Raw genomic sequence first — 13,239 nt, forward strand, 5'->3', positions numbered from 1 at the left:
AATCAGGAGACTTCATTTTTCATAATTTTCTTGTGTAACTCTCATTTCTTTCATTCCCCCCCCCCTTTTTTCTTCTACCTCTCTCATTTGATTTTTAAAAGCCTTTCTGAGTTCTTCCAAGAAGGCTTTTTGGTCTTGAGACCAATTCATCTTCTCCCTTCTCCCTTCTTCCTTGAGGCATTTTGACAGTATTGTCCTCATCTGAGTTTGTGTTTTGGTCTTCCCTGTCACCATAGAAGCTGTCAATGGTAAGGGTCCTTTTCTGTTTCTTACTTGTATTGTAGCCAATTTCTAAACTTGTAAAGTTGAGGTCTGCTTCTGGGGCACAGGGGCCACTGTTGTAAGCTGCTTCTTGTGCTGGGGGTAGGGGCCTGATCACTGGCTTTCTGCTCTGAGACCTCTGTGGCTTTTGGATTCCTCACTACCCTAGACTTGCTCCTTGTGCTGGGATGGCTTGGTCAAGTAGTGCCTGTCCTGTGTGTGGTTCTCTAGCTGGCAGTTTGCCGCTTCAGCCAGGGCTGGTGGTTATCACAACTGGACTGCTGCACCACCAACCTGCTAAGCCAACACCAAGGTGTCTCAGTTGCTGTGCTGTGACCAAGAGCCTCTGACTGACTTACCCAGACCCCCTGAACACTGTGTTGTGCTCCCCTTTTGCCAAAGTGAGACTGACCTTTCCTGAAGTCTTTTAAATTATCTCAAGTTGGAAGATTGTGTCTCTCTGTCTTTTTGTAGGTTCTGCAGTTTCAGAATCCATTTAGAGGCTTGATTTAATGTTTTTGAGGAAAACTCGGGAGAGCTCAGGCAACTTCCTGGCTTCTCTCCACCATCTTGGCTCTGCTCCTGTTCTTTTTCAATCAGGAGATTTAAAACAGTATTGGTTAGAGGCAGCTAGGTGGCACAGTGGATAAAGCACCGGCCCTGGATTCAGGAGTACCTGAGTTCAAATCCAGCCTCAGACACTTGACACTTACTAGCTGTGTGACCCTGGGCAAGTCACTTAACCCCCAGTGCCCCTCAGAAAACCCCAAAACCCCCCAAAAAACCAGTATCAGTTAGCAGTTCTCAGACTTTTTGGTATCAGCAGTCCTTGATACTCTTTTTTTTTTTTTTTTGGTGGGGCAATGGGGGTTAAGTGACTTGCCCAAGGTCACACAGCTAGTAAGTGTCAAGTGTCTGAGGCTCGATTTGAACTCAGGTCCTCTTGAATCCAAGGCCAGTGCTTTATCCACTGCGCCACCTAGCTGCCCCCCCTTTTTTGTATTTTTATTCCTCTCCCTCCCCCCTCCCATTTAAGAGTTGACAAATTCTTTGTGTAAAATATTGTCTCTCTAGTTACATTTAGCCAAATGGAATCTCTTTAAGACACAGGTCTCTTAAAAGAAATCGAATGTGCTTGCAAATTCAGCCCAGCTATGTTAAAATTGTAGGAAGTTGGGAAAAAAACACATTGATATTTAAAGGTTGAAAGAAGTTGTTAACAGGAGTATCAATATTCATTTCCACTGGATTTGATTGGAAGTGATCCAAGGATGAAGATCTGGAACTATCTTGGGAACTCCGGTCACTTGAATGAAGATTAGTTTTTTCTAAGACAGAGTCTGAGTTGGAGTCAAGCCTACTTCAGCAGATGAGACCATGACTTGGTCATAGTGGATATACTGATTTCTACTAAAATATTTTTTAAGGGTTTTCAGTTGCTGTTCTGAATACTCATTTTTTTATTTTTCTGGCTTTATAGCTAAATGACATCATGCTGTCTTGCCTTCTCATTCCTTCCTCATTTGGTGATTTCTCTGAAGTAGTAGGTTGGAAAGGGGGATCTTTTTTATTCATTTCAGATTGCACTGTGCTCCTCACTGATTGAGCCATATACCTTCCCTGTTCCTCTGTGTTCATTATCTTTTTGCCAGGCTGAATTTCTCCAAGGCAATAAGCAAAATTTTCCTGAATATTGGTTTCTTCTTACTGGGTGGAGGAAGAGTCTATATATATTATCTTGGGTTACCAGAGATTTCTGATCCTAGATGTTACTTCACATACTCAGTCCTCTATACTCTTAAAAATTATTGAATATTCTCCAAAAGACTTTTGTTTAAGTGGGCTATATCTATTCATATTTACCATCTTAGAAATAAAGGAGTTATAGTATTATTATGATAATAGTTTTAACCTCATGCACCCCTGAAAGGATCCCCTCATCTAGACCACACTTTGAGAGCCACTGGTCCAGGTGAAGACTGATGGGGACATTAATCAGAATGATGGCTATGTGAATGGAAAGGCAATTGGTGTGAGATGTGTTGTGGAAGTAGATTCAGTAATATTTGGGCACTGATTAGGTATTATAGTTAAGGGAGAATGAGTATTGAGTATAACTTTGTGGCTATATATGTTGATGACTGGATGGATGGTTATGCTATATATAAAAATAGGGAAGTGTGGAGGAAGACAAGGTTTTGTTGGGAAGATGATTCCATTTTGGATATTTCAAACTTTTAATGCCAATAGGATGTTTACGTGGAAATATGTAGCTGGTGATTGGTGTGTTGAGATTGGAGTTCATTGAATGAGTTGAGGGTTAGATAAATAATTTGGAGACCATCTTATTGAGAAGATAATTAAACTTCATTGGAGTTGGTGAAATAAACAAAAGGAGAAGAAAAGAGGGCCCAGGTTAGAATTCTGGAGAATATCAATGCCTAGTATTTGAGAGATAAGTGAGGATCCAGCAGATGTGAATGGAAAGGAATCATGAAACAGGTAGGATGAGAGCTGGAAGAAAATAGTGTCACGAAAGTCATATGAGAGGGCATCTAATGAAGGGGAACTTGTCAATATTGTCAAAAACAATGTTTTTATAAAGAAGGATGAAGAGTAAGAATGGACCATCAGCTTTAGCAATTGTCAAATTGTTAATAACTTTGGGGAGAGCAGTTTCATTTGAATGGAATAGCCTTATTGTAACAGCTTGAGAAGAGGGATGAGAGGAAGCAAAGGTGATGATTATAGGTAGGTTCTTTTTTGAAGTACCCCTTTGAAAGGGAAGAGAGAGATGGGAGATAAGAGATAGATTAAGGGAATGACAGGATCAAGTGAAAGATTTTTAATGAATAAGTGAATGAAAAGGGATTTTTATTAATCCCTTATTATGTGCAAAGTACTGTGTTAAGAGCTAGGGATACAAATAGAAAAGCCAGACAGTCCTTGCTTTCAAGGATATCAATGTGTAATGGAGGAGACAACAAATATAGTCAGAGCTTCCAGTTGTAGGGCAAATGGAAAGGCCCAGTGGTCCTTATGGCATAGCAGCAAAGCAGATGTTAATAAACTTCTTTGATGTTATTGTCATCAACAAAACCATATTGCTTTTGGATTAACATTTGGTGGTGGTGTTGTGAACTTTGGGGTCTTGAATTTTCTTTTCCGAGTCTTGAGTAGCTTTGGTTTCTGAGGAGCCAGTAGCTGTAGCAGCTGCAGAAAGAGTAGCTGAATGGTGTTTCCATAAAGTTTGTTCTACAGTGTCTGTAGGAGCTGAACTAGAAGGAGGTACAGTGGTGTGTGAGGCATTGGTAATCCGAGGACTGCCAGCATTACCTGGTGCCTGTTAGTGTCAGGCCATAGTGTTGGTGGTGGTTGGGTTTGTGAAACCCCTTTTTCACAGTGGTTACTCTCCTTGATAATAGCCATAGTGGAGGGACTAGAAGTCCATGATTTGAGGGACATTGCTATTCCCAGGATTCTTGGACCAGGGTCTTGGTTTGTCTTTGTGTATGTTTGAGTGGAACCAGCGGAAATTGTTAGATTCCCTTGGCACATGCTATTTTCCATCCCTCTCTCAGGGTTGTCTTGCTACTTTAAAGATTGAGGAGACTTGGGCATGTCTGTAAGGAGCAGGAAGGGAGGCACAGAGAGAAATTTATCAAAGGGACATGCTCTTATAGGAGGTGAGAAGAGAAACTCAAGGGCATAAGTAGAAGGGTGAGTCTTGGCAAAAAAGGCTCCCTGTTTTTTAGTGACTGGAACAAATGAATAATGGAATATTAATGGTATAGATGAGTTTTGAAGTATAGAATAAGGGATAAGGGGCAACTCAGGACATATAGCTTTCATTTTCTCAGTGAAATAAAGTAGATGGGGTCCTATGTTGATGGGACAGGATGAGGTGGGATTAATAGAGGAAGCTTGAGAAGAAAAGGTTTAGAACAACTAGAATGGTAAATTCAATGATGATTAATCAGAAGAAAAAAAAATAATTTTCATCTGGCTGTGGAGGCTCAATTGAAATAAGATAACAAACTAAAAGGAGACCTACTCAGAAGTAACTTTCTTTAGGAACATTCAGCAATCCATAAATATGAACAGAAAAGGATAATAATAATGGGAATAAGTTAAGGTTGAGATCATGAGTGTCAGAAAGGTCATTGTGGAGGAATATAGGGTAGAAGACAGGGTTAACCATAGGGTCCAGACTACAAAGGGAGGAGAGTGAGGCCAGAGTAGTGGAGATGGGCTAGCACATTAGGTTGAGGTGTGGTGACTGGAGATTGCAGTGAGGATGAAGAATGGGTTTAGAAAGTATGACTCAGAGGGAAGAGATGAATTTCAGAATTATGGGTCATGAAGATAGCTAGAGTTGAGGTAAAGTCAAAGGAAAGTTTGTTTATAATAGAGCAGAGGTTGCAGAGAGCACAATATAAGGGGAGGGCTGAAAAGCAGTAGGGTTAAAGTGGATGGAGATGAGAGATTGGGAAATAGTATCAGGTCGGTCAGTAAGCATTTGTGAAGTACCAAAAATGTGCCAGCCACAGTGCTAAGATCTGGGGATACGAAAGGAAGCAAAAGAAAAGTCCCTGCCCTCAGGCTTCACAATTTAATGGGAAGAACATTTTGTCCTAAACAACTGGTGACTCTGGATCATGAGTTAGGCAAGGTGGGTATTTGCTGCAGCTCTTATCCTCAAGTGTATCATTATGACAGAGTGACATGAACTTGTTTTTTCAAACATTAAAAAAGAGAGGTAGGGGGCAGCTAGATGGCACAGTGGTTAAAGCACCGGCCCTGGATTCAGGAGTACCTGAGTTCAGATCCAGCCTCAGACACTTGACACTTACTAGCTGTGTGACCATGGGCAAGTCACTTAACCCCCATTACCTTAAAAAAAAATGAATGAGTAAATACCTTATGAATCAGTATCCAGGCACTTTTATTGAAGATGCTCAGTAAAAGGATCATGTACTTGGCTCTTCATCTTTGGTGGTTGGCAGTCCCCAGTGATACAAGCCATCCAGTACTTTAGACTCCCAGTGGCTCTGGACCTTTGATAAGTGGATCATCTATGTCTTCACCCAAATAATTGATTAAACATCCTAAACAGAATAAAATCAAGGAAAGAGTGCTACAATATTCCCCTAAAGCTACCTATCAAATTTGACAATGATACATCAGTCTATTCCTTAAAGCAATTTCTAATCCTCTTACTTGTATTATCATCCAGGCCACATCTCACCATTTTATCTACATGTATCTTGAATGACTTGGCAAAGTGCCTTGCTGAAATCAATTCTAGTTCTTTCCCTTTTCAGGTTAACTCTCATTTAGGCTGTATACACCTTGTATGTTCCCTCAGCTAGGTGGTGCAGTGGATAGAGCACTGGCCCTGGAGTCAAGAAGACCTGAGTTCAAATCTCACCTCAGGCACTTACTAGCTCTGTGACCCTGGGCAAGTCACTTAACCCCAATTGCCTCACACAAAAAAGCACAATATGAGGCCAGTTCTCTGCTGAGAGAGTAGGTGGAGGGGAAGCTGTGGAAAGTTTGAGAAGGAATGAAAGGGTGTGGAAAAGCTGCTTGGGAGAATAGAATCGATTAGGTGTAGAAGGATTGCCTTGCTACAGTGAGGACCCTGTTGATATTATGTAACAAACTTGTAGTTGACCCAGTCAGGATAGTTTTATGATTTTCTCTAGCTTCATTCAGCACCGTCCGTGTGAGTAGGAGAGAAGGTATTGGGTTTGGAAAGGTAAGATCTTCAATAAGTAGAGAGGCAAGGGGCTTAAAGTAGAGGTGGAGCCAACTGGTTTCCGAGGCAGCTCATTCTACTTCTGGACTACTCAGAAGTTTATTCTCAAAGATGGATTAGAATGGATCAATTTGTCTTCAGCCTCTTGCATGCTGTCTCCAACTTTTGTCATCTGAAGTCAAACAGAACACTTCTTAAACCTCCAAATTTAAAGATAGCTATCTCAAATCTTTGTATGTTCTCTTCTCTAGGCTAAATGTCTTCTGTTATTTCAGTTGATTCTCTCTCCATTGGCATGGTCTTTAATCTCCACTCTAGTCATCCTCTTCTAGGTACTTTTCAGTTTGTCCCTCCTAAAATATAGTACCCAGAACTGAACATGATACAGATCTGGTCTCACCAGGGGACAATGTAATAATAAGCCCATTACCCCTACCATCTATACCATGTATTTCTATTAATGTGAAATAGTGTTGGAAAAGCTTTTTGGACTTTGGGGAAAGCCCTTTTTACTGTTGATCTAAGTTGAACTTGAACTTTTGTAAGCCCCCTAAGATCTTTTTTTTTTTTTTTTTTTAACCAGACATGAAGTTTGCTCATCATCCCCATAACCTCTCAGTACTTACTAGGGCATTTTGTGAAATGCCTGTTCTATCTATAGTAGGATCCCACTACTCTCCCCTCCAAATCCTACCGATACTTAAAAGTAAAAATATTTTCTAGTTCTTACAGCCTTCCCCAGCCTTTTAAGCACACTTTATTTTCATTTAGCCCATCTAGTGCTTTACTCAGTGTCATTCATTTTGTTGCTACCTTAACTTTTTTTCACCAATATGTTTTCTTTTTTTTTAACCTTACCTGTACTCCCCAGTTTTTCCTCTTCCTACCCCTGCCAGATATTCATCCCTTCCAATAAAGAATAAAAAGTAGAAAAACAAAAGAAAACTGAACCATAGTTCAACAAAAAACCAACTAATCTATTAACCAGGTACAATGTTATATGCAAAATTTTATCTCTGTAAAGAACTTTTTTGGGGACAAGCTTGATCATTATAATTTAACAACATTGATTCTTTTTATTGATTGATTGTTGTTGAGTTATCCTTATAAATTGTTGAAGTAATATTACAATTATTACTATGTATGTTGTTTCCTGGCTGTGCTTTGTTCACTTTGCAAAGCTTCATATAGGTCTTCCCATGCTTTTCAGTGTTTAGTATACACATTGCATCTTTTTTTTTGGGGGGGGGCAGTGCAATGAGGGTTAAGTGACTTGCCCAGGGTCACACAGTTAGCAAGTGTCAAGTGTCTGAGGTCGCATTTGATCTCAGGTCCTCCTGAATCTAGGGCCAGTGCTTTATCTACTGTGCCACCTAGATGCCCTGCTTCAGTTACTTTTAATGGAAACTTCATATCTTTATATAGGAACTTATAAATATAAAACTGAATCCTCGGCTAAGAACTACAAAACTCATACAACAAACTAAAAGTTGCAACTGATAGATACAAAGTATAAATTGACCTCCTCAAATTCATATGCAACTTTTAACCTTCCAGAGGTAATTGAAAGTGAATGGTAACCCAAAGTAAGATTTTTTCCAGCTACTTTAGACAGACTTTCCAGTAAGGAAAGGAAAAAAAAAACTTGTCAAAATCAAGAGTTACAAAAGTAAGCAGGAAGGCCCAAAACCTGGCAGTGGGACTCAGGAGAGAAATATTTGATATGTGAATAAGTTTGAGGGAAAAATGATCTTTCTTAGTGTCTTTGAAAAAAACTATTTATGTGTAATGTATACTCAGTTCAGCAAGAATACTAAGCAGCTTTTAACTAAATTTCTGACAGTTTTTAAGTGGGGGAGTTTTTTCCCATTCACTGATTATTGCTTTAGGAGGCAAAATCTGTTTTTGCCACAATGCTTTTTTTTCGTGGAATTGATGATAAGTTAACTCCCTTCTTCTGACAATCAACCAGCAAACATTTATAAAGTATTTACTATGTGCCAGGCACTGTTCTAAGTTCTGAGACTATAAAGAAAATATTTTTTTGGTCTTTTTTTTGGGGGGGGGCAATGAGGGTTAAGTGACTTGCCCAGGGTCACACAGCTGGTGTTAAGTGTCTGAGGTCAGATTTGAACTCAGGTCCTCCTGAATCCAGGGCTGGTGCTTTATCCACTGTGTCACCTACCTGCCCCCGCTTGCTATTCTTGACCTTTTGTTCTTCCAAATGAATTTTGTTGTTATTTTTTCTAGCTCTATAAAATAAATTTTTGGTATGTTGATTGGTATAGCATCGAATAAGTAGATTAATTTAGGTAGACTTGTCATTTTTATTACATTAATTTGGCCTACCCATAAACAATTGATATTTTTCCAGTTGTTAGATATGATTTCATTAGTGTGAAAAGTGTTTTGTAATTCTATTCATATAGTTTCTGGGTTTGTCTTGGCAGGTAGACTACCAAATATTTTATATTCTCTACAGTTATTTTAAATGGATTTCTCTTTCTGTGTCTTGTTGTTGGACTTTGTAGGTTATATATAAAAATGCTGATGCTTTATGTGGGCTTATTTTATATCCTGCAATTTTGCTAAAGTTGTGAATTGTTTCAAGTAGTTTTTTAGTTGGAATTGTCTGTTTAAAGAACAGACATCTTTAAATGCTACAGATTGAGAAAAGATTGATTATTATGTGATTATTTCAGGCTGATCAGCTGATGTTTGCTTTACATTTTGCCCGAGGAATGCATCCTGAACTTTTCCAGGAAAATGTAAGTAGAGTTACAAAGGGGAATCTTCAGTATTACAAACCAGAAATTTTAATATGTTTAAATGTGTGGTTTCAGTTCAGGATTAAATATTAATTCATAATTCTGTACTAAATACTGTAAGACCAGAAGATAGTTAAAACATAATCACTGTTTTATAATTCAGGAAAAGAAACTGATGAAATGTGCATTTGCATCCTTAAATTTTCTCTAAATGATTGTTTTTTTGTATCTAAAATAATGCCTGTTATTTTGATCCATTTTCAAAATGAAAGTTAAGCATGACATTATTATTCCTATGTGAAATATAAAATATAAAAAGGTACCATTGGGGTCACTCTGAAAAGTTAGAGAATAGGTCTGTTAAACTGTGAGTTATAGTACAAAGATAGAAAAAGATACTCTTTGGTTCACTGATGGTACTAGCTCTATCTTGGGCCACACAGACTCCAAATCAGTCATAGCCACTATATACAGAACAAGAGGTGACCGCAAGTCCATATGCCCTTCCAGGATGTAGCCTAATTTGACTTACTGCATGTTGTTTAATCGGAAGTATAATTTCGAATCATTGCTAAGCCATTCTATGAAATAGACTAGGTAGTAAATTCTTTTATACCAGTAAATAGGAGATGGCTGTATTTATTAGGAGACTATTTTCCTTCTGCCCCCACAAAACTCCATAGGTAGAAAACTCAAATATGGAAAGCAGGGAATCACATTCTTTTGTCAGTCTTTTAATATATTTCTCATGCTTCTCATAAAATATACACATTTTGCTTCACTAGGAATGGGATACTTTTACTGGAGTGATTGTTGGAGACATGTTACGGAAAGCAGTAAGTTAAACCAGTGTTTTATATGTTTAAAGTTGGTAAAGGAAGAAAAGGCCTACCTGCTTTCTTCATGGAATACAGTTTGCATAAAAATTAAGTTAGCCCTAAAAAGAATTAGTAAGTTATTATGAATGATTTGTCTTACCTTTTAATCTTGATTCACATTCCAGATTTTCTCTGGAAAACCATACTGAATTTACCTATAACCATGGTTTAAGAGGATCTTAGCCCATCTTTTTATAGTCATATATATAAAGTCATATATAATTGCTAATGGAGACTTTGTATTTATTTAAAGGAATGAGGCAAAATTCCTCCATATTTTAGAGGCAAAAATAAAACCTTTGTTTTCTTTTACTGATTATATTCTTAGGGTTGGAGTGAGAAGGTTCAGGAAAAGGGAAAGATTTCACTTTCCTTTTCTTCAGTATCAGCAGTCCTGGACTGGCTTTAGGATGTGATTAGTGGGTACCCACCTAGCATCTGTGAGAGCGAGAAAGTTCCTATTTGTGGGACAAGAGAGTAGGGGATTTTCTGTGGCTACCAGGAGGGTTATTCTGGATGGCTTTTGTCATGTAAAATACTTAACGTGAGGATTGCCTTGATATGTTTGTTGGATATTTCTTTCTGCAATCTAGTTAAGTTGTTCTAAAGTGTCAATAAGTAAAAGTGCAACTAAATTGTATGCAACTTCATTGGTATTATGCCACATGGACTTTACCATGTACCTTTTAAAAATACAATTGTTTAATTGCTAAAGATTTTTTCAAAGTCAGAATTTTTCAAATTGTACAAAACTTGTCTAATTTTTTTGAAGGACACTCAACAAAGAATTCGTGATCAACTTCCATCTTGGATAGATCAAGAACGGAGCTGGGCGGTGGCAGCATTAAAGGTAAAGATGATATGATGACTTTTATATAATGAAGGCATATATAATAATATATATAATAATGTATTTTATATATATATATATATATATATATATATATATATATATATATATATATATATATATATATATATATATTCTTTTTTGTCCTAACTGGGAGTACAGTAATTTGTGCATCCTTTGTCTGTTTGCAGTCATGATATTTCTGTGAATATGACATCTCTCTAAGAAGAGATACCTTCAAATCACTGTCTCCCAGATTAGTTAGCATATAGTTTCTTTAAAGAATAATTCAGGTGAGACAGTATGATGTACCTCGAGAATAGGGCTTAAAATTCATTATAAATATAAATTGTTCTATGTGTAGAGAATCTTTGGGGCTTTATGACTCCCTGATGAAATGGCAGGAAAGTAATAATAATCAAGATGTTTTACTGATTAGAGATTTAAAGATTTACCTGCTACGATTTACCTACCCAAATGGTCAGATTTATGCTTTAGGAATATTATTTGGGCAGCTCTTAGATAAATAGATTAGAAAGGGAGAATATCTGGGTACTACGATTTTATTAAGTCAACTCTTGCAATAATCCAATCAGTCAGTTACTCCATAAACATTATCTAGCACCTACTATATGTCAGACACTATGAAAAGAGCTAGAGGTTAGAAAGGGGAAAACCATTTCAGTTCATAAAAAAAGTAACATTTTAATGGGAAAGACAACATGTAAATTATTAAGTACATAAAACATATATAATAATACACATATATGTTTATATACATATTCACACAGAGTAAATGGAAGGTAATCACAGAAGGGGAAAATACTACCAGCAAGTAGTGATGATAACTTGACCATGTGAGGAGAGAGAAGGGAATGAATATGAAAGATCCTGTAGAGGTAGAATCACTAGCATTTTCCAACTGATTGGATATGAAGTTTGAAAGAGAGGGAATTGTTGGGATGAATCCAGACTTATGAACCTTGGTTTTTGGAATCACAGTAGTGCCTCACAAAAAAATGAGGACATTCAGGGGAGAGGTTTATATTCATGGAATGAAGATAAAGGGTTTCTTTTTGGTCTTATTCATTTTGAGCTGCTAATGGGACATATAGCTGAGATGTTAAAAAAGTAATTGGTGATGCTTGGAGCTCAGAATAGAGACTAACACTGTGTATGTATGTGTGGGGGGGTTTGTGTGTGTGTGTGTGTGTGTGTGTGTGTGTGTGTGTGTGTGTGCTCGAGAGGGATGAAGGGAGGGAAGAAGAGAGACAGAGACGGAGACACACACACAGAAAGAGAGAGAGAGAGAGAGAGAGAGTGTCAATAAATATATAAGTATATAAGTACCTAATATATGCCAGGCACTGTTCTAAGCACTGGGGACACAAAGGAAAGGAAAAGATGGTGTTTGCTCCCAAGGACCTTACAATCTAATTGGGGAGGGGGCAGCTAGGTGGCGCAGTGCATAAAGCACTAGCCCTGGATTCAGGAGGACCTGAGTTCAAATCCAGCCTCAGACACTTGACACTTACTAACTGTGTGATCCTGGGCAAGTAACTTAACCCCCATTGCCCTGCAAAAAACAAAAAACAAAAAAACCAAAAACAATCTAATTGGGGAGATAACATGTCAATGACTTGTGTGTCACTGACACACAAGCAATTTTTTTTTTTTTTTTTGCGGGGCAGTGGGGGTTAAATGACTTGCCCAGGGTCACACAGCTAGTAAGTGTTAAGTGTCTGAGGCCGGATTTGAACTCAGGTACTCCTGAATCCAGGGCCAGTGCTTTATCCACTGCGCCACCTAGCTGGCCCGACACACAAGCAATATAGAAGGTGAATTGGAAATAATTCACAAAGCATAGGCACTAGAATTAAACTTGAACAAGAAAGGTCTCCTGTAGAAGGTGGGATTTTAGCTAGGGCTTGAAGCCAGGAGGAAGGAGGTGAAGATGGAGAGCATTCCAGATATGGGTACAACCAGTGAAAATGCCCAGATTTGGTAGATGGAGTGTTTTATTTAAGGAACAGGCAGGAGGTCAGTGTCACTCTGTGTGTGTGTGTGTGTGTCTGAGAGCCCTTACAGAGGTGATAATTGATGTCATGAGAGCCCCATCAAATTAGACCTATATTATTCTAGCTGCTTCTCAGCCTCTAGTCTCTTTCTTACTCTAATGTAGTTTGTTACACTGCTCTTGTTTACATATCATTTTAAACATGCCATACTTTTCAAAAACCTTTAGCAATTCCATAATTCTTGTCACATCAGATTTAATTTCTCTCATCTGATGTTTAGAATCCGCCATAATTTGGTGCTATTCTTTCTATGTAACTTTATTTCCCACTTCTTTTCCCTGTTCACCCTCTATTTCAACCAAGTTGCTCTTCCTGGTTGATCTAAAACCTCACCATTATTCCTTGCAGTGCTAAATATATTCCCATTTCTGTAGGATTCACATGCTGTTCTCCTTGCCTGAAATGTTCTCTTTAGTCTTCTCCTTGTTCATCTACTACATTGTGTCAGTTTTTTCATGAACACTTCTATTAATTAATTTGTCTCTTGTTTATATCCATTTTCTTTGAAATCCTACTGTATTCATAATCTGTATCACATAGTTTAGTCTTCTATATCATGCATTGCTAAGAGACTGAAGCCTGTGTATATATTATACAACTTCAAAATCTAGTGCCTCTAAAAACTCGGAAGTAGAGGTGGTGG

The 13,239-nt window shown here is 38.0% G+C and overlaps 1 protein-coding gene across 1 annotated transcript in view; it reads left to right on the forward strand.

Moving 5' to 3' along the window:
• The window catches only part of DYNC2H1 (dynein cytoplasmic 2 heavy chain 1), a 380,708-nt gene that overhangs the window by 206,383 nt on the left and 161,086 nt on the right, over positions 1–13,239 (forward strand). Inside the window, 3 exon segments of the mRNA XM_043996879.1 lie at positions 8,725–8,790; positions 9,576–9,626; positions 10,441–10,518. Coding sequence (XP_043852814.1) covers positions 8,725–8,790; positions 9,576–9,626; positions 10,441–10,518 — 195 coding nt within the window.

This window comes from Dromiciops gliroides, chromosome 3, assembly GCF_019393635.1.
Source record: "Dromiciops gliroides isolate mDroGli1 chromosome 3, mDroGli1.pri, whole genome shotgun sequence".
NCBI lineage: Eukaryota > Metazoa > Chordata > Mammalia > Microbiotheria > Microbiotheriidae > Dromiciops > Dromiciops gliroides.